This window comes from Pseudorasbora parva, chromosome 16, assembly GCF_024679245.1.
Source record: "Pseudorasbora parva isolate DD20220531a chromosome 16, ASM2467924v1, whole genome shotgun sequence".
Classification (NCBI taxonomy): domain Eukaryota; kingdom Metazoa; phylum Chordata; class Actinopteri; order Cypriniformes; family Gobionidae; genus Pseudorasbora; species Pseudorasbora parva.
This window is the reverse complement of record NC_090187.1, coordinates 38,364,890-38,385,415: the sequence shown is the minus strand read 5'-3', so window position 1 is coordinate 38,385,415 and position 20,526 is coordinate 38,364,890. Positions and strand designations below refer to the sequence as shown.

General features: G+C 36.2%; 1 protein-coding gene across 3 annotated transcripts in view; it reads right to left on the bottom strand.

Annotated features, from left to right (window-relative positions):
* Positions 1–20,526, bottom strand: part of rgma (repulsive guidance molecule BMP co-receptor a) — a 198,556-nt gene that overhangs the window by 13,472 nt on the left and 164,558 nt on the right. The window contains exon 1 of one of the 3 annotated variants that reach the window (XM_067418925.1): positions 7,960–7,978. The exons of the other annotated variants lie outside the window; for them this stretch is intronic. Coding sequence (XP_067275026.1) covers positions 7,960–7,961 — 2 coding nt within the window. The 5' untranslated portion in view covers positions 7,962–7,978. Of the gene's footprint in view, positions 1–7,959; positions 7,979–20,526 lie in introns of those variants that run through there. 3 annotated transcript variants of the gene reach the window in all.

Below are 20,526 nucleotides of genomic sequence, written 5' to 3'. Positions count from 1 at the left end.
CTGTGCATACTGGTGTGGATATTTCAAGCTTTTCATTTTTTCCAAGAACAAAAACACCACTTGCTCTTTCTGTGTTGACTTTATCGTAATTGTTTAATTGGCAGAACAAAATAAATAACTGACAATGTTGTGTGTAAAATATAAGTAATTCAATATCAACTAATCAATATTTATCTACCTGCAGCCTATTGCCTATTCTGATATTCAGAACATCCGCATGTTAGCTAAATTTGTTTTGCAAATTTGTTACTGTTTGAGACCTAGGGCAGTAAAAAGGAAGAAAAAACAGAAAGATGCAAGAGTTGTGGGACGTGTTTTCTAAAAGTGGAACAACTTCTAAAAATGCCATAAAGTGCCATGTCATGCACAAGACATTTGCCTAGCATGTTTATATGTACACAGTTCAGCACAAGCTCAATAATCATGAATGGTCATTATAATAATAATAATAAAAAAAAAAAACTGTATTCTTTGAAGCATCGCTCAGTTCGGGTGTTACAGAAAAGTAATTGCATATCAAATCAATCAAACTGCCATATCAATTAAAATTGCTGGAACAAACTATACCCAGTGCTTTCCAAAATAGCTGAATATATTAGGTGCTATAGCCAGGGACTGGCCGTGGCTCTGCTGTAGAGGAAATGAGAATAAGATGGTCATTTTCAACCATAAATAAGCAACCTAATGTTTGACAACCTTTGAATTAATATAATTAAATGGTAACATTTTATTTTCAGATTTAGTGCGTTGACATGTTCCACTTTGACACTGACAGATGCTTGAGGGATATCACCTTTACATTCATCTGCTAGTTTCAAAGGATAAGCTTCCACCCTGGTGTGAAGAGAATGGCTTTACAACAGCCGGATACTGGACATCCACCTCAAACACAGCTGGCGGAGGACAAGAAAGAGGGAGGAGCAAGGGCAAACAAGGCTTGCTAAAGCTATGCGCTCAGTTGACATACGTTGGCTGACATCTGAGCATTAACATTGCAGTTGTGAAGAATGCATTTTTGCATTCAGCTCTGGAATTTAAAGTCAAACATGAGCATTAGCAAGAAAGGATAACAGATGGTGAAAAGGACTGTTAGATTCACTATATTGCCAAAAGTTTTGGGAAACCCATTCAAATCATTGTATTGAGATGTTCCAATCACTTCCATGGCCACATGTGTATAAAATCAAGCACCTAGGCATGCAGACGCTTCTGCAAACATTTGTGAAAGAATGGGCCGCTCTCAGGAGCTCAGTGAATTCAAGCGTGTTACTGTGATAGGTTGCCACCTGTGCAATAATTCAAATTCCCTCACTACTAATAATTCCACGGTCAACTATTAGTGGTATTATAACAAAGTGGGAACAACAGCAACTCAGCCATGAAGTGATGTTAAAAAAAACAAAAACTAAATAAATAAATATCACAGTGGGGTTAGCGCATGCCAATAGTTACAGACCTCTAAACTTTGTGTGGCCTTCAGATTACCTCAAAAACAGTGTATAGAGAGCTTCATGTATGGGTTTTCATGGCAGAACAGCTGATCCAACCCTTACATCACCAAGAGCAATGTAAAGCGTTAGAGTGTAGTAGTGGTGTAATGCACGCTGCCACTGGACTCTAGAGCATTGGAGACGAGTTCTCTGGAGTGACGGATCATGCTTCTCTGTCTGGCAATCTAATGGATGAGTCTGGGTTTGGCGGTTGACAGGAGAACGGTACTTGCCTGACTGCATTGTGCCAAGTGTAAAGTTTGGTGGAGGCAGATAATGGTGTGGGGCTGTTATTCAGGGGTTGGGCTTTGCCCCTTAGTCCCAGTGAAAAGAACTTTTAATACTTCAGCATGCCAAGACATTTTGGATAATTTCATGCACTCAACTTTGTGGGAACAGTTTGGGGAGGGCCACTTCCTGTTCCAACATGACTACGCACCAGTGCACAAAGGTCCATAAAGACACGGATGAGTGAGTTTGGTGGGGAGGAACTTGACTGGCCTGCACAGAGTCCTGACCTCAACCCGATAGAACACCTTTGGGATGAATTAGAGTAGAGACTGCGAGCCAGGCCTTCTCGTCCAACATCAGTGCCTGACATTACAAATGCGCTTTTAGAAGAAAGGTCAAAAATTCCAATGAACACACTCCTAAACCTTGTGGAAAGCCTTCCCAAGAGTTGAAGCTGTTAAAACTGCATATTAAACCCTATGGATTAAGAATGGGGTCATTAAAGGTAATGTGCATGTAAAGGCAGGTGTCCCAAAACTTTTGGCAATACAGAAAGCGTAAAAAAAAATACAGCTTGAAGTAATACAAAATAAATGGTGGAAAAAGCACAAGTTCAAATGGGAATAGATAAAATATGCAATAATGGTCAGACAGAAAACATCTATAACACAAATATCAGCTCCACACAGCTACAGAATGTCACACATGCACTGAAAAATATTATTTATATTTTGGCCCACCAAAAAGACTGATTTCAATATATTTCAGTGGTTACTGATTCAGACGCATAACAGATGCAATCAACTGTAGTTATTACAACAAGAGATGAAGAAAAATCCATACGACCCCTCCTTTTTTGCTCCCCTTGATTTCCTTTCATTTGCTTCATGATTAAATGCTGACAATGCCAATCTCATTATGTTTCATGTAATCCATTATAGACACGCTGTCATTTTTAGGCACTTCGTAATGCTTCGGCCACTATAACAAAACATGAGGTGAGGACTCGCCAGAGAGTGAGGCATTCCAGCTAGTAATTATGGAAGGAAACCGTGGGATCCCGATCTGGGTAAAAACCATTAATTTTCCAATTTGTTTAATGAAAAGGCAGCGGATTGGGCAGTGTGAATCTAGCCGATGTTTATTTTATGATTGTTTATGTAGAGCCTGCTGGAACACTATGATCTAAAGCATGGTCACACATTTTGGATGAATGCTTACAACAATGACGAAAGCCTGATCAAAGGCAGGTTTATCTCATTTCGATTGTGTAGGGTATAATTAGGTAGATAATTTTAAAGAATGGCTAGACTGCCAGTTTCCCCTTTGTTAGAGGGGGACTTTATCTGCATATATGTGGGTTAGTGAATATCTGCACTAAGCTTTCTAAACAGCAGCTTAAACAGAGCTGTCGCCATGTTATCGTCTTCACAGCTCAACACAATGATAAACTATGTGTAGTTTAAAATTGCTTTCAAGTGTACCTAGATTAATGCGCTTGGGAATTAGACAAAGGATGCTTTTAATCCCATTGTGGTGGACATTTTATACAGATATATGCAGATGTGTATTTTCCGTATGCATATGTGAGACCATTTCCATATTTAAATATGCACACAGCAAAGCTATTAAAGGTTAATTATGTCCAACCTCAGTTTGCATCTAATGAATACAAATGCTATAAGGGAAAGGGCTTTTTCCAAAAAATATTTTGTTTGTTTAGATTAAAAGTATTAGATTTAAAAGTATTAAATCAAACACTGAGTTGACCATTTGGAGTCTCACGCTTTTTGTAAGCAGGACTATTCATGATAAGAAACATAATAGGACTCGAACATCTGTGGGCTCTTATTAATAACTGATAGTTTCAGGTTTGTTTGCATTCTCAGTAGCCCTGTTTTACCTGCTGGGACATTCCTATATGTTATATGCTGTACCAAACTCTTAAGCAAGATTTGTCACATTGATCAACCCTTCCATCATCTGACTCAACAGCAGAGAACAATCATCTCAACATGATCTCAATCAAACAAGCTTTAAATCAATAATCTAGGCTGTTCTTAATTTATGTATTATTTTTTTAAGGAATTCATCTAAAGTTAAAAACACATTATGTGAGGCTGTGAAACATTAGTACCAACTGTAAAGAGGCACAATCATACAAGTTCATTCAATGGCCATGATGACTGTCTGTGTGTGTATTATATATACTTTGTGTATATACTTAGTTAAAAAAAACTATATAAACTGTGTATATAGTATACTTACTTTTTAAACTATATATATATGTATATGTGTACTTATCTTAATGGGCTTGAGAATTAGCCAAAGGATGCTTGTAATCCCATTGTTGTAGGCATTTTAGACAGATATATGCAGATGTGAATTTTTTCCTCTTTCCATTAAGTATTGCCACCAAATAACATGATTCTGATACTTTGAAATGACTCTCACCAACTTTAGACAGATTGGCTTGACTGACCCTGTCAACAGTCATTCCCTGTTGATAAGATAATTCAGTGATTCAGCAATAACTAATGAGACATGAAGCCAAGGCATGTTTTAGACTAACTCCAAACAAATATGTCAGAACTGCCTGGTAGGAACACCCCCATCTGTGACTGCTGTGCCAAATGAAATAACTTCCTTCATTTATCTCTTTCTCCCACAGTGCATATCAGGATAATCCCTCTTCTTTAGACTTCATGCATAATACATCAACCTAATCCTCAAGAATGGGTGGCAGGTGATTAAAATGACTCAGGTAAGCGCGTATCTAAAAATACAGAACTCCAATTATCTCATTATCTCACATGATCATTATAAATGTTTACTTTTTACATATTCAAATTAAGTTAAAAGCTATTAATCTTTGTCATTGTCTGTAAAAGGATAGATAAAGCTATATGTGAGTGATAGCATTATCAGTTGAGAGAACAAAAACCATCTTCATGCTTTGAAAAGGTCCTTCCCTCAGCTTTCCTTAATGCAGTGGTCATAGATGAAAATAGGCCAAAATGACAGCTACATCTAGTTGTCTTTAGAAATGAGTCTTAAAGGGACAGTTTTCTCTAAAATTAAAAGAGTATACTGACTAATGTAAGCTAACAACATGGGTTAAGGCTTGTGTTTCGAGGTAGGTTCAGGGTTAGTACCTATTTTTTTACCAAGTTAGGGTCATTACTACAATTAGTGCATAGTATGCACATGCAAAACAGGATTGTTAATGTGCTACCTAGTTTTCAATCTAGGTTCATCAGCGATAATCCTATCGAGTTCTGCCAGGAATCTTGGGGTAATCTTTGAATATCCACTGACCTGTACAGACCACATTGCACAAACAGCATGCGTTATGGAGGTGCACTAGCGACTGGCGCTAGAGACTTAAGTGTCCTTTGTTAGTGCATCCGTCTCCCATGCAGGAGACACTGGTTCAAATCCCGCTTTGAACACGTAGAATAGGACGGGTTACATTGACGCCGTGAACCAGATGGGAGTGAGTAGGACGAGTTATACATGCAGGTTTACACTGCACAACATTAGGAAGATCAGTCCCTTCCTAACAAGAGCATGCAACACAGCTTCTCGTCCAGGCCGTTGCCATTTCCAGGCCGGACTACTGCAATGTTCTTCTGGCTAGACATGTGCAGCCAAACCTCTGCAAATAATTCAAAACACAGACGCATGTCGTGTCTTCAATGAGTCCGTGGCACACCTCTGTTTATCTCTCTGCACTGGTTTCCGTTTAAGACTCGCATCAAGTTCATGACATTGATGCTTGTGTATGGAACTGCCACAGGTATTGCACCCTCATAATTTTGCTCTCTCTTACGAGTATATGTAACAGAGGTTATAAGAGATGTGTGAGGAAACCATGCTCAAGAGGTGCATTAGCAATTGATGCTAAAGACGGAGGCTAGCAAATAAACGCTGTGCTTGTAAACCTCACTCCCCAGGCCTCAAGAGGTGCACTAGAGATGACAGAGAGGCAGGTTTGAATCTCACTCAGAGCTGTGCGAGCGGAACCAGAGGGGTTACATTTGTGCCGTGACCCCGGATGGGATTGAGCTTTAGGGGGGTGACTGTAACGGAGGCCAGCTAGCCACTAACCATGCCACTGTGCCGGTTAACCACACTCTTTAGGCTTCAAGAGAAGCACTAGAGACTGCAGAAATGCAGGATTGAATCGCACTCAGAGGTGTGCGAGTGGAACCGAAGGGGTACATTTGTGCTGTGATCCAGATGGGAGTGAGGTTTAAGTGGGTTAGGGTTAGGATTTTTTCTTTATCTTTGGATAAAAATGACCAGCTTGTAAGTGCTGTGCAGGTAAACCTCACTCCCCAGGACTCAAGAGGCACACTAGAGACTGCAGAAACACAGGTTCGAATCCCGCTCAGAGCATTTGAGTAGAACCAGAGGGATTACATCTACATCATTTGCAGAAGCCTCTTCTGTGAGCACTTAACTGCATCCTGCAAAAAAAAATTACCCATAATGTAAACGTAATTATGGGTGAAGTATCCAACCCAGACTCACTGGGAAAGCGTGCATGTGGTGGCATTTCTGCAAAATGTTATGTCGTTTCTTGCATGAGTCACAACACTTTTTAAAGTTAAATATCCAAAAGCATGCTCAAGGTCATTCTATAAAGATGAACACGAATTTGACAATGTTTTGTGGCGTTGGTTGTTTTTTTTGTACAGTGACAGTTCTGAAATGAAATGTCCAGTGTGTAGCTCTAAAAGGTTAATGCTTTTGAAAATAATGTACTACCTACACTAAAATAGCATGAGATTAAAAAATGCATTGCTGATGCAACCATGCCATATTAGCTTGCATCTTTAAAGCTCTGCTGATACCATGCAACTTTACTATGTTCGAAAATCCATGAATATGTACACACAAAAATGCATTAGTTTGCAAATCATGCATTATAGTAAGTCATGACATAGTAGTATTGTGCAAGGAACTGAGCAAACGTTTAACGCCACTACTGTTAATTTCAGATGAAAACTGCAGTGAAATGAACAGTATGTGTAGAAGTGTTGCAAAAAATGTAGTTAGAGGCACATTTTTCCTGTCAGCCTATGTCGTATCCCCTTATGTGTGAATAAACTAGGGGTGGGGTGTAACTGAGCTGATTCAACCAAGGAAGGAGGTCTATAATACATGTGGAAACCTATTCATTGGCATTCACACATCTGAATGCTCAGCAATCGCAGTCAATATGCATATACACTTGTGGTCAGAATTATTGGCACCCCTGGTAAATATGATCAAATATGTAAAAAATCTGATTGTTTTTATCCTTTTGATCTTTTATAAAAATAAAAAAACACAATTCTAACATTCCTCCATAAAGAATCGCTCCAGATCCTTCAGATTCCCAGCTCCATATCTGAACAAGATGTCTAGTACCTCCAGGAAAAAAAACAAGCACACAACATTAAAGATCCAGTGGTATATTTAGCCATGGACATGGGGTACTTGTACAACGTATTTTAGAGAAAATGTATTGCATTTATGTGACTTTCCATTCTTTTACTTCAATGAAAGGTAAGGGTTTTGCAATTTTTTTTGAATGATATCTGTAAAGGATAAACATTGCAGAATCATTTTTACAGCCATCTGTGATCATATTTACCAAGGGAGACAATAATTCTAACAACAACTGTATATGCATTTTTTTTTAAATAAACCTTGATCAGAATACAAAGATAATTTTAAATGACCGGCAAAGGAGAAAGACGCTTTTCAGTTTGTAGTTACTAGCTACAAACGGGCTAACAGAGCTATGACATACACTTTTTTACAGCACCTATGACTTTATGAATCCGCCAAAGTGGCTTTGTAATTGGTACACATCCATTTGTTAACACATTCTACGACTAATCTGGTAATCTTGATTTAATTCATGGAAATTTCATCAACGTGAAACAATTTGTGAAAATTCAGTGCTTGATGTAATGGCTATTCTAACGGACTGTTAAACTATTTAAGTTAAACATTCCTTGTTTGTTATATGACCGAAATCACCATAGATTGTTATTAGCTTTTTTTTCTAATCCCAGGATATTATGCACACACACACACACACACACACACACATTCACACACAGACAATGCATAGAGCTGGTGTGCCGAGACCCCATTGATGGCTGCCTTGACATGCATTATGCATTAGAAACGTTTGCTGAATTAAAGAGGCAAAGAATCAGTGGTGTCTCAGTGCACTTACATCACCTCAGCTTATTCTCACAGGCGTGTAATTTCCTCCTTGATGAAACACGAAATTAAATGTGTGGCCCTGAGAGCAAATGAAAAAAGAAATAGATGAGAACAGATATAAACACAGACAAGTGCCACTTGGAGAGAGCTACCCACAAACACACAGGAAAGTGCAAGCCTTAAAATGTTTGTTCTATCTGTATGATTGGGGGTTTGTCTAAACCTCTCAGCACTGCTCAAACCACTGATGTGGAGTGCTAGGAGGCATCATTACGTTCACTTTATCAGACTCAGACAGCATTGATGTGTCTTCTAGTGAAGCACTGTATGAGCAAACACCTTTTAGGTGGAAGAATGGGGCTGAATGCTCAAAGTCTCATTATGTACACACGTTCTAGCTTAAAAGTGGAGATCCTTAGATCTTTCTTAAATAGACTTAGTCCACCAAAAGCTGCACATGCTTTTAATTCACACTTTGCTCTAGGTGAGTATGGTCTGCAATTTTATTTGTTCCAGAGGCAAACTGATGTTAATCAAAATGAAAATCACTAAGGAGGTTGTAAGGAACATGACCCACAGAACACCAAAGGATTATCTAAATAGCTGCTTTTTCCAGACAATGTACACTGTAAAAAATTATATGTTCAATAAGTTATGACAACAAATGTTTTAACATTGTTTTAACTCATCAAAATAAGTTAAGAAATGTTCAACTTTTTTTTATTAGTTATACCAGATGTAACTCATTTTTTAAAGTCAGTTTAACATAATTAAAGTTAAACATCCAAGTCGATTGTACAGCAAAAGTTTTTCCTGTAAAAAATTCAAAAAATAAAAAAAAAATTGGCTTTTTTTTTTTTTTTTTACAGTGTAAGAGGATAGGGACTATAGGGACAGTGAAACTACAAAAAGTAGTGGTGCAATGGTACAAAAAGATTACAATTCGGTATGTTCCTCAGTTTTAATAACACATTTCGGTATGTTTTCGGTACCCAGACATGTATTTTTTTTTTTTTTTTTTTTTTACGGTGGTTTACCAAACTATATCTGTCTTCAAATAAAATAAAGAGTCTGTGAATATTGCTGCAATCAGCATCTACATCCACTTCATGGTGCTGTTGTAATTGGGGGTAGAGATTTGAAGTGTTTTGTATACAAAATATGTTAGTAAAATATTTTAGAATAAGGTTAGAATTATTGTACTCCTATTCCAATCTGCTTGCACGAATTTATAAAATGTATAGGTAAGTATAAGATGAAATTTGAACACATTAAACACACACATAAGGCAAGTCGTGTAGGTTTATGATTTAGTTTAATAGAAAGCACTTCTCATGTTTAAGAAAACTTGGATTGTGCACTTATCCGGCAGCAGCTCTCCTTCAACGTTCCAAACATCAAAGAATGAAAAGTGTTTAAACCAACACTGTATTCGTTTGGTGCACATGTGTACCGATCTGAAAGACTGTTTGTTACGGATATGTGTACCATTAGACCCCCTACCAAAAAACATCACAAAAGATCACAAAAGAACATTCAAATCTACTGGAGCCAAGCAAAAGCTTTGTTTGAGGAAAAATAAAGTTAAAGGGATAGTTCACCCCACAATTAAAATTCTGTCATTAAAATAATTACCCTCATGTCATTCCAAACCAATAAGACATTTGTTATTCAAAATACAAATGAAGATATTTTAAATAAAATCAGAGATTTCTGTCCCTCCATAGGCAGTCCACACAAATACCATGTTATTGCTTCAAGAAGTTCATATAAAGAGATTGTGAAACTAACCCATATGAATGTAGTGCTTTAGAGATTGAACCTCATTGGTCCTTGCAGAAGCTCAAACATGCTGAGTACCTCGAATGAACTGATTAATGTTTATATGTGAATAAAAGCCTAAAGGAATGTGACTGTCCATGGAGGAGAAATTCCTTTAAAATATCTTAATTTGAGTTTCAAAAATTAAAAAAAGAATTAAGAAGTTTTAAAAGACAATAATGAGTAATTAATTAAAAAATAATAATAATTTTGGAGTGAACTTTCCCTTTAACTTGCCATTCACAGACAAACTTGACTGAAAAATCTTGCTTTACGGCTGTGGTATATTCACTTTCATTGTATGGATAAGATCAGCGTAGACACTCTGTCCTAACATCTCATTTTATGTTAGACAGAGAGAGAAAAATCCATATGGGTTGCAAAACAATATAGAAAATTCATTTTTGCTCAAGCTTTTCTTTTAAAGGAAGGAGTAGTTTTTCAGATAGATCTTTTTTTAATGGGGCAAAATCCTCCAGAGCTACAACGTAACGATTTCTACTTTCTCAACTGCAAAGTTATTAAGCCAGACATGGTTAGGAGCATTTCCCAATGGTTGAATAAGAGTAGAAGATGTGTTTTTTCCTACATTAATGGCATGCTAACTTTGTGGATTCTCAGAGACTGCAAAAAGACCACTAATGGCAAAAGCTATTTTTTATATAGAGGACTTGAGATAATCCTATGAAGACAGGATTATTTAAACCAGGACAATTTAAACACTAAGTGTGTCTTGTGTGTATGTATACTGGATGTGATTAGAATTTGATTTAACATTCATCTAACATCAAACTAATGGAAAGTATATAGCACATATATCACCATACATGGCAAGCACATCACACACACTTGTACCACTGATTACCATAAAAATGTTCTTATCCTACAAAAAAAAAAACACAAAAAAAACGTGAGTAGCAGTAATAAGAATCATCAAGCAACTAGGTGGAGATTCATGTCAGGGCCATGTGATTGTCTCTTACTGTCTAATGGGTGTGTTGTTAGATTGGAGGAGGGTCCTGCAGAGTTTTGTATGCACAGCTGTAGGACTATATGTCCTCTCTTTCCTTTGTAATGTCCAGTCACCAAGGCCAGAGCTAAAATTGCTACAGCTGCAAGCCAATTATCGACCCCTCACAATACTTCACAGATTCTCTGTCTGGCAGACGGAAGAGGGCAGCTGCTCTGAGAGCTGCAATGGGCAAAAAAGATGATGTATTTGGCCCAGATCCTTAAGATGCAGGTTTTAAATAAGAATGATATCTCATCCATGCTAATAGACTCTCTTCACAGGCTCAGGTGTTTAGTGGTACAAGGCTGTGTATGTGCAATTGCTGATGTTATTTCAAAGCAAATTCATGAGTTGGCATGACTGCTCAAAACACTTTAGACAAAATCACTTTTAATTAGGCAAGGGAAAGCATAAAAATGGAAAAATACAAGTTGCCCAAATGCATACTTTGCCGGGAGAACTCCAATCACTCTGAAAGAGAAAAGTGTATGCTTGATAGACGTTTTGATGTAATGCTTGATATGGATTAAGAGCTGCAACAACAATTAGTTTCCTGTTTATAGTGTTAGCAATCCATCAGCTTCATCTCAATTTGATCTCGGATTCAAATATTTGAGTTTATATTCCGGGTTTTTTATATTAAAGGGATATTCCGGGTTATTTTCAACCTAAATGTCTATGTAGCACATTTGTGCATATAGATGATTTTTACAGACACTGATTTTCCCAAAAGACCTTGGTGAGGATAGACGGCATATTGCATTTAAAGCAGATAAAACATGAGGCTGTTAGGGATACACATTCAGCCTTTACTTATTGGTCTTGGATCACAATTTTCACAACTCACATGGAGTATTGTTTTATGTCAGCTAACCAATCGGATTGTTAAACAACAGTACAATCCATTGAACGCACTGTACCCCATTTAAAATACATTTATTTCAGACTAAGTATACTACAAGTCCACTTGAGACTTACTGATATAAAATTTATTGATAATTAAAATTTATTGCACAATGCACATTTATTAAAATTAAGCCTAAAATGTGTTTATCACTATTAATAAGGATAGTTTGATCTCTGTATAACATCAGTCTTTAAATAAAAGACATTTCAAATGTAAAGTATACTAACAATAGCTCCACTTTAGCACAAGCAAGTATACTACAGTATAGAATATCTTTAGTTGGACTATACTATTTCTGGATAACTAGTGCATTAAGTACAAAATTAGCTGTTGCAATTTAGCAGACTTTATGTATATCAGTTCAGTATACCAAAATTACAATTGCATGGTATTTATATTAAGTACATAAACATATAACTATATTTGTAGCATACTTAGCATAAAATAAATGTATTTCACATTTTGGTGTATTTCTTTTTCACTAAGGTATTAAGGCTGTGAGATTCTTATCTCTCACAGCCTCGTTTTCATTCCTGTAAAAAATTCCTGGCACTACACTGACTAAAGGTCATTTGTGTATAAATGAGAGGCAAATGTGTATACAGTAAATACACTTAGGCATAACAGTGAATAGATGTGTAAAATATGCTATCATATTGTTTAAATCATGTAAAAAAAAACTAAAAACTTACAACCCTGTGTGCAGTTATATTCAGTCTTTCAACTCATGTTATGTCACCAGCTAAAAAGCTAATCTTTTTGAACAAAATCTGTGCTTTTGTTTGGAATCTGTATGAGGATACCAAGAAGGTACATGAAAGGGAAGTGATGTAATAATCTGTAAAGCTCTTTTCACATGGAGCCGAGTTCTGTAAATGCTCCCCAGTATTATGTCTGCAATACTTCAACAAAAGCAGAAAAGCACTCACCTTAATCAATATAACAATTTCATCAACATTGCAACTCAAGAAACTAATTTTCCATTTTAAACTCAAAAGTGTGAATGCATTAACACATATTGAAGGAATTGACAGCATACAACAAATGTCTTTTAAGACATTGAAAGATAACTCGGAATACATCTTTACAGTTGAGATGTAACAGAACATGTACCGCCACATTGTAACACACATTCAAGTGAAACGGCTTACGGATATGAAGGCTGCAGTCAATTGTAAGTAAGGGTCAGGGTTTAAGCAGACTTAGGCCCTGTTTACACCTTTTATTAAGATGCATTTAGGTTGATTGGATCATAAGTGGACTACACGTAGTCAAAAACACAGTCAACCGGATTGCTTTCATAGTGTAGACCCTTGATTCAATGCATTCGAACAGCCCAAAAATACTGCCTACTCTCTGTCTACTGACCTAATGCGTAAACATTTTGGGACACGCACTAGACAGACAGGATTTAAACTTTGTTGGTTGAAGAAGTTTGGCTTGAAGACTAAGCACAATGTTCTCTCACCATTCCTGATTTGTAAAACGCATTCACAAACCACACCATAATCCCCTCTCCAAACTTTACACTTGGCACAAAGCAGTCAGGCATGTACCAATTCCAGACTCGTTTATCGGATTGCCAGATAGAGAAGCGTGATTCATCACTCCAGGGAACACGTCTCCACTAGGGATGGGCGATATCTTATCGTTTGCGATATACCGGTAAAAATTCTCCCCATGATAAGAATTTGTCTTCCCACGATAAATATGTTGATGACGCGACCCATTCGCATCTCTCGTGCAGAGCATAAACAACTATGGCGGAAGTGGCGGAGGAGTTTATTGCTGAAGGATCTCTACAACCTGGAGCTAGTACACACAGATATATTTTCACGCGATGAGCACTTGGAATGAGCGCTTGAGAGATTTGCGCTTTGTCAAGCAATCCATAAAGAGTGCTACTTCAGTTCTTCTCAATGAATACACAGTGTATCTGACGCACAGTAAACACTAGTGTGAGGTGTCCGACTGAGTGCGCTCAGTCTCTCACACGCACACAAAGAGAGAGCCAGAGAGTCTTATACCAAACAGAATCGACGTGCTACATTCAAACAATATTCTTTGTTGTATTTTCCTGTAAAATAACAGTTAGTTTGGAATTATTCATTCTAATGCGCAAACAGCAATCTCATTGGCTGGCGCGCACCCCTACCCGTTTAGATTTCAACAGATCAGTTCAAGCAACTGCTGACAACATGATTAATATTCATAAACCCAACAACTCCTCAGTCCCTAGTGCAGTTTATATTGTTATTAGTAGTAGAAATAGTAGTACTATTATCTTTATCAGTATTATGTTTTTTTTTTTTTTTTTACAGAAACACTGTCTAATCAATGACCTTAAGATCTACCACCAGTCCTTCAGTTAAAATGAAAAATATGCATTCATACATTTACGTTTGTACATGATTACCAAGTTTTAGTTTAAATTACTAAAATTCTATCACTAAATCATTATTTGCTATTTCTTTGTAATCTGGAGACATGGTTGGGATTAGTACTTTTGCTGTTCGTACTATTTTTGACACTGTTTGCAACATGAGAATATGAATAAATACAGAATCTGCGTTTACAGTTCAAACTTGTCTTTATTGTTTGTATTGTATGAAGTTTTTCAGCACAGTTGCATTATTTAAAAATGAGCCTACCTGCACTTTTACAGAAGTATAACTGCAACTTTTTAATTTCTGAAAAGGCTGTTTTTGGGAGCAGGTGTTTTTATTATTCTTTTATGTATTATAGGGGACTCTTTCATGACGGGTACGTTTTGCTTTAGATCATTGTTTTTCTGAGGCTCTCAAGAATGTGTGCAGCTCTCACTTGTAGCCACAACATGGGGAATGGTAGCAAACCACATTTATCGTCATTGATATCATTATCACAATAAATACCAGAAAATATTGTGGTACATTTTTTAGTCCATATCGCCCATCCCTATTCTCCCCTGCTCTAGAGTCCAGTGGTCGCGTGCTTTACACCACTGCATCTGACACTTTGCATTGCACTTGGTGATGTAAGGCTTGTATGCAGCTGCCCGGCCATGGAAACCCATTCCATGAAGCTCTCTATGTGCTTGAGCTTATCTGAAGGACACAAAGTTTGGAGGTCTGTAGACTCTGCAGAAAGTTGGCGACCTGTGCACCAACCTCAGCACGCGCTGAACCCGCTCTGTGATTTTTACGTGGCTTACCACTTTGTGGGTGAGATTATATTGTTCCCAATTGCTTCCACTTTGTCATAATAGCACTAACCATGGAATATTTAGTAGTGAGGAAATTTCACGAATGGACTTCACAGGTGGCAACCTATCACAGTACCACGGTTCAATTCACTGAGCTCTTGAGTGACCCATTCTTTCTCAAATGTTTGTAGAAGCGTCTGCATGCCTAGGTGCTTGATTTTAAACATCTTTGGCCATGGAAGTGATTGGAATTAAATGATTTGGAGGGGTGTCCCAATATTTTTGGCAATATAGTGTACTTACCCACCCACCATCCCCTCAAAGAAATTAGGACAGAAGTGTTAATTAAAACTGTCTGCCTCATCTACTTGTGATCCGATCCACCAAAACGCACCTAAATACCCGGTATAAACAGGGCCTTAAAGTCCAGCGTGTGACAGAAGAAAGGCGTTTGTCATTTCATGCATGGATGAATCATTCACAATAAGATCAATACAATTACAATGCTTTTAGAAAATAGGTAGGGTGAATTTATATTCACAAAACACTGCATTAAAGATGTGAATTTTAGTCCATGTGTGCTAGCTTTCATCTATATTTTTGTTTACACAATGAAAGACAGTGGAGTACAACACAACATATGAGTCAAAGCCACTAAATTTCATTGTATGAACAAAAACAAAGACAAATATATTTTGTGTTTCAGAAAAGAAAGAAATATAAACAGGATGCACATTATTAAACCTGGGTAGAATGCCAACTAGGCTTTTGAAAATTTTAATTACTCTCCCTAAACATTACAGTGATTATTGGCTAATATTCTGCTGGCGGTAAAGTGATCAACAAAGAAAAGTACATTAATTCATGACTCAATATTTGAATGAATTATTCATAGTATTAGTTTGGAGCCGCGCAACAGTTCTTAGAAGCAGTTAACCTTTTGTCGCAGTGAAAACAGAATGTTATGCTCTATGGTTGACACGCATGTCATGGTTATATGTGCTGGGGAGAGTAGAGATGTTAAACAGGTTTCTGCTCAATACACTCTGACTCATTAATGAGCTGGGTAAATGTCACTCTGGAGGTCCAGATTAATTAAAAACCACAGACAGCTGATTACAGGAAAATGACTTACAGATTTTCTACCGGCTGTTGAGAGTCAAATGCAAAGTTCCGATGAGCTAAATTACACTATTATTGATCGCTTGCAGTACAATTAGACTGTAATTGCTCCAGCTTGCAATGAAGCCGTAAAAGATGGAGTAAATCCTACAAACAACATAAAAGGTATTCTGGCACTAAATGACAGGCATGTGAAAGTAATTTCTGGGACAGTTAGCTTCCTGCCGAGATGCATCTAAATGCAGTATTCAGGGCAGAAAAAGCTTAGAGATGTGGGGTTTTAAACATGTACTGCACTTCACCAGAAAAATACAGTTAAAGGAGTAGTTCACTTTAAAATGAAAATTACCCCCTCAATTACTCACCCTCAAGCCATCCTGGGTGCATATGAATTTATTTTTTCTGATGAACACAATCCGAGTTATATTAATAAATATCCTGATGCTTCCAAGCTTTATAACGGCAGTAAAGGGATACAGCGACTAGGCTTGAAGGGCAAAAAGCCACATTCATCCCTCAAACTTACTACACACGGCTACCTTAATAAAGGCCTTCTGAAGCAAATCGATGCAGTTTTGAAAGAAAAATATTCATAAAATCACAACGTATCACTAACATTTGCAATCAAACAGCGAGAGGCATTACACTTTCTGTGTAAATTGAGGATGAATGGATGGATCCGCTTTATTGAGCTGCCATTATGCTGGGAAGCATCAGGATACTTATTAATATAACTCAGATTATGTTCTTTAGAAGAAAGTAATATGCACCTCCTTTAAGTAAAAATAAAACTTAAGTTTGAATTATTTAAATTGGCTTCTGTCTGATATAAAAGTACATGATGTTGAGTAAAATGTGAAAAAATATTGTTTATTTTATGAGGAAATCTTATTGACAGCATAAGGTATCCACCTAAGTTGTGTAAACCCTCAGTCGCATGACATTATTGTATTTATTACACTATCTGTTGACAGTAGTATGACTTTGAACCAGACAAACCTGATACTGTAAGTCACAGTAAGCCTTTACATTTCAGCTACTTATTGCAGATGTCCTTGTTATAATAATAAGCGTCATATGGCAATACAGTTATTTTAGTAAATTGTAGTAATATCTTATTACCATACCCTAAATGATCAGTTTGCTCTATTAGCTGCACTCGGTTCTTTTGTCTTGTGCTGTATGTATATTTATCAGGGCAGGGCAGGGCAGAGAAAGCCCTGAGAAACACAAACTGGCTCCGGTCAAAAGTTGCTGAAACAGAAAAAGGGAAGGCCCAACACAACTGCCACTGCCAAAATAATACCAGTGACTCACAGTTGCCTTCAAGCCCTGTTTCAACATGCAGTCTAGCCATAAACTTTAATTAAACACTATATATAGAGGTTATACAATCTCCAATATCTTATACTATAAAGAAGTGAAATTTGAGATATTCTTCACTCAAAGTCACCTGCCAAACAAACATACGAGTTAATATGAGTTATTACACTTTTGTTTTTTCATAACTCTTTGCACAGTTCTCCTTAGCATCTTCCAGCAAGGTGCAGCAGAACCTTTCACATTCAAAATGCTCTAAAACTACCGAAACACTTCATACATCTCTCAAATATGCCATTCTTCCATTAGCACACTATAAAGGTTTCACCCAACACTCAGAAAAAGTTTTCACCGGGGTGGTACCCTTTCAAAAGGTACACCTTTGTACCTAAAGAGTGCATATTAGTACCTAAATGGTATACTCTTTTATGAACACCAAATTCAAGGACATTCAAGGACTTTTTCAAGGACCATTTATTTTATATCAAGTTTTTCCCCCCGCTACCCCTCCACTCCCCGAACATAAGCAACATTTAATTCTGTTTTTGTTAGTGCATATACTAGGCTTACGTAGGAAAATTTTTAAAATAACAACACAATAAACAAACTAAATTTATTTCAAATTTAATTCAAGCACTTTTAAGGACTTATATTTGCTTTCAAATACTTTCCAGGCATTGAATCAATGCATGTGTCTGAAATTCAAATATTTTTAAGTACTTTCAAGAAGAGTGGGAACCCTGTAGTAGAACCTGTTTAAAGGCTACAGTCCCAGCGACAGCTTTTGTCTTTTCTGAGAGTGAACAAACACTGTCAGTCATCAAACAACGAACTAAAACTCTAACAGTCAGCATTATTCAATGTATTATTTTGTAAAATGTCTTTACAAAACAAGAAGGACATTCAGAATTCACTGATACACATTTATATTACTGTACAAAATTATTTCGTTTCATCTTTTGTATAGATGTTAATGATATTGAAAGACTAACCCCTGTCGTATATCTATATTCCGAATATACTTCAGTATGGTATTACTGTAAAACATTTGGCAAATTACTGTTTATTCAAATAAGCTATTCAAATAAGGTCAACAGGTTTGAAAAGATTATGTAAACATGCAAATTGGCCAGTAGGTATATGAAGTTTGGGCAGTGATTGTGTGTGAGTGAGAAAATAATGATGTAATTTGAAATGTGACGTCAATAAATGCATTTTGTGATCACTGTGTGACGACTTTTGATAAAATGAGCCAAATTTTGAAACTTAGCCCTAGCAATTGTAAAAAACAAAACAAAAAAAAACTATAAATTATTTGCTATTTTAAGATCCATTGATACAGTGATGAGGGTCTGCAGGGGGTCAATATATCACTATCGTATTTAAAAAAATTAAAAATAAAATAAAAGATAATGCCTACTACTAAGTCTTTTGTTTCTTTTAATGAGGCTTTTGTCTTGATTCCTATATTCCAATGATATTTTATCTCCCCCAAAAGTATCATATATAGAGTATACTAGGGATGCCACAATACTCAATATAATATTGAACCGTTCGGTACAGCATTCACAGTTCAATTCGCGCTTAGTAATTGCGTTTTTTTGGGGGGTTTTGCATTTAATTAATAATTTCTCTTCGTTTTAAATATTTATCTCAGTTTATTTCGGCTCTGTTTGAGTGTGCCTGTAAGTCTACGCGCTGATATGAGCAAATATTCAATCATATGCACTAAAGTTAGGCGGTGTTCAGCCGCATTTTAAAGCCTTGCCGGTTAAACATTTCATTTGCGCTTTGCATGCGCTGAGCGCGCGCACGTGATTACTGGTCTTACTGCGCTAATACTGTCAAACACAACATATATAAACTATAACAGACTAGTGATTATGAACTCTTGTCCTTAAAGGGACAGTTCACCTCTAAAATTATAGAGGTATTAAAATATCAGATAAAAATATTAGATAAAAAAAAAATCACTCACTGCTCTTGAATAAGGTAATAATACAGTAGCTTTCAATCAATGTATATTGTATATTGAAGACTATGTAGTTTTAACTTTAGCCTACATTTATTCATTCAATTTCATTCTTAAATGCTACTGTACATCTCTGCCACTGTAAATCTTTATATATATATATATATATATATATATATATATATATATATATATATATATATTATACAATAGGAATGTGTACAAGGGTTTTTAAAGTAAAGTTTTAAGTTTAAGTAAGGTTTAAAAAAAAAAAGTATTTTAAGGAAAATAAAGAAGAGTATTATAATAAAAACATTATTAAAAACGGAGGTATGTATTGAACCGTGGACTAACTGTATTGTTGCATCCCTAGAGTATATATATATATATAAAATAAATATAATAATAAAGTGAGTTTATTATTCAGAAATGAAAATAATGTTAATAGACAAGACATATTACATTATTAGCTATTTAATAACATAGTCAAGCCAAATGTTAAACATATAAATGACAGTTATATGCCCGACATTGAGAGCGATATAAAACGCATAACCATTCTGATATACTCACATAGATTATTTATATTTCATTCTTCCCCATCTTCTGAATCAGTTTCTGGTTCAACTATATATGACTGAAATATAAACCAATATTTCCACCTGTAGTGTTAACCAGAGTTGACTGAGTGGGTAGTCCAAGCTGGTATGAGGGGGTGAGTGGAGGGGGGGGGGGGGGGGGGTCAAATTTGCATATTCATGGTTCCGTGTATACTAAATAAAGCAAGGGTGTAGTTACACTGAAGCTATTTAAGGAATAAAGAAGTTATTTAGTTATTTAATAGGATTTTTCTTAAAAATATGTAATATATCTCTAAGACATATTTAAAAAAAATAAGTACATATTCACATATGTACATTTAAAAAAGCATTTTTAAGCAGGGGTGTAACAATATATTGTCACAATAAATCCCAATAAATAAATAAAAATGCAATGATATGTACTGTGGATAGTTTACCCAAAATGAAAAATACTGTGTGAGATTAGAGCTCAATTGTCAGTACTACATTAAACTTCTATATATAATGTGGATTATAATCTATAATAATAATGCAGTGGGGGAATATGTGTAAATTCTGGTAATGCCAAATTAAATGTTTCCAGTAAAAAGTGGTCAACATTATTCAAAATATATCTAGTCAGTGACAGAGTGCAAGCATATTCTTCAAAAATAATTCA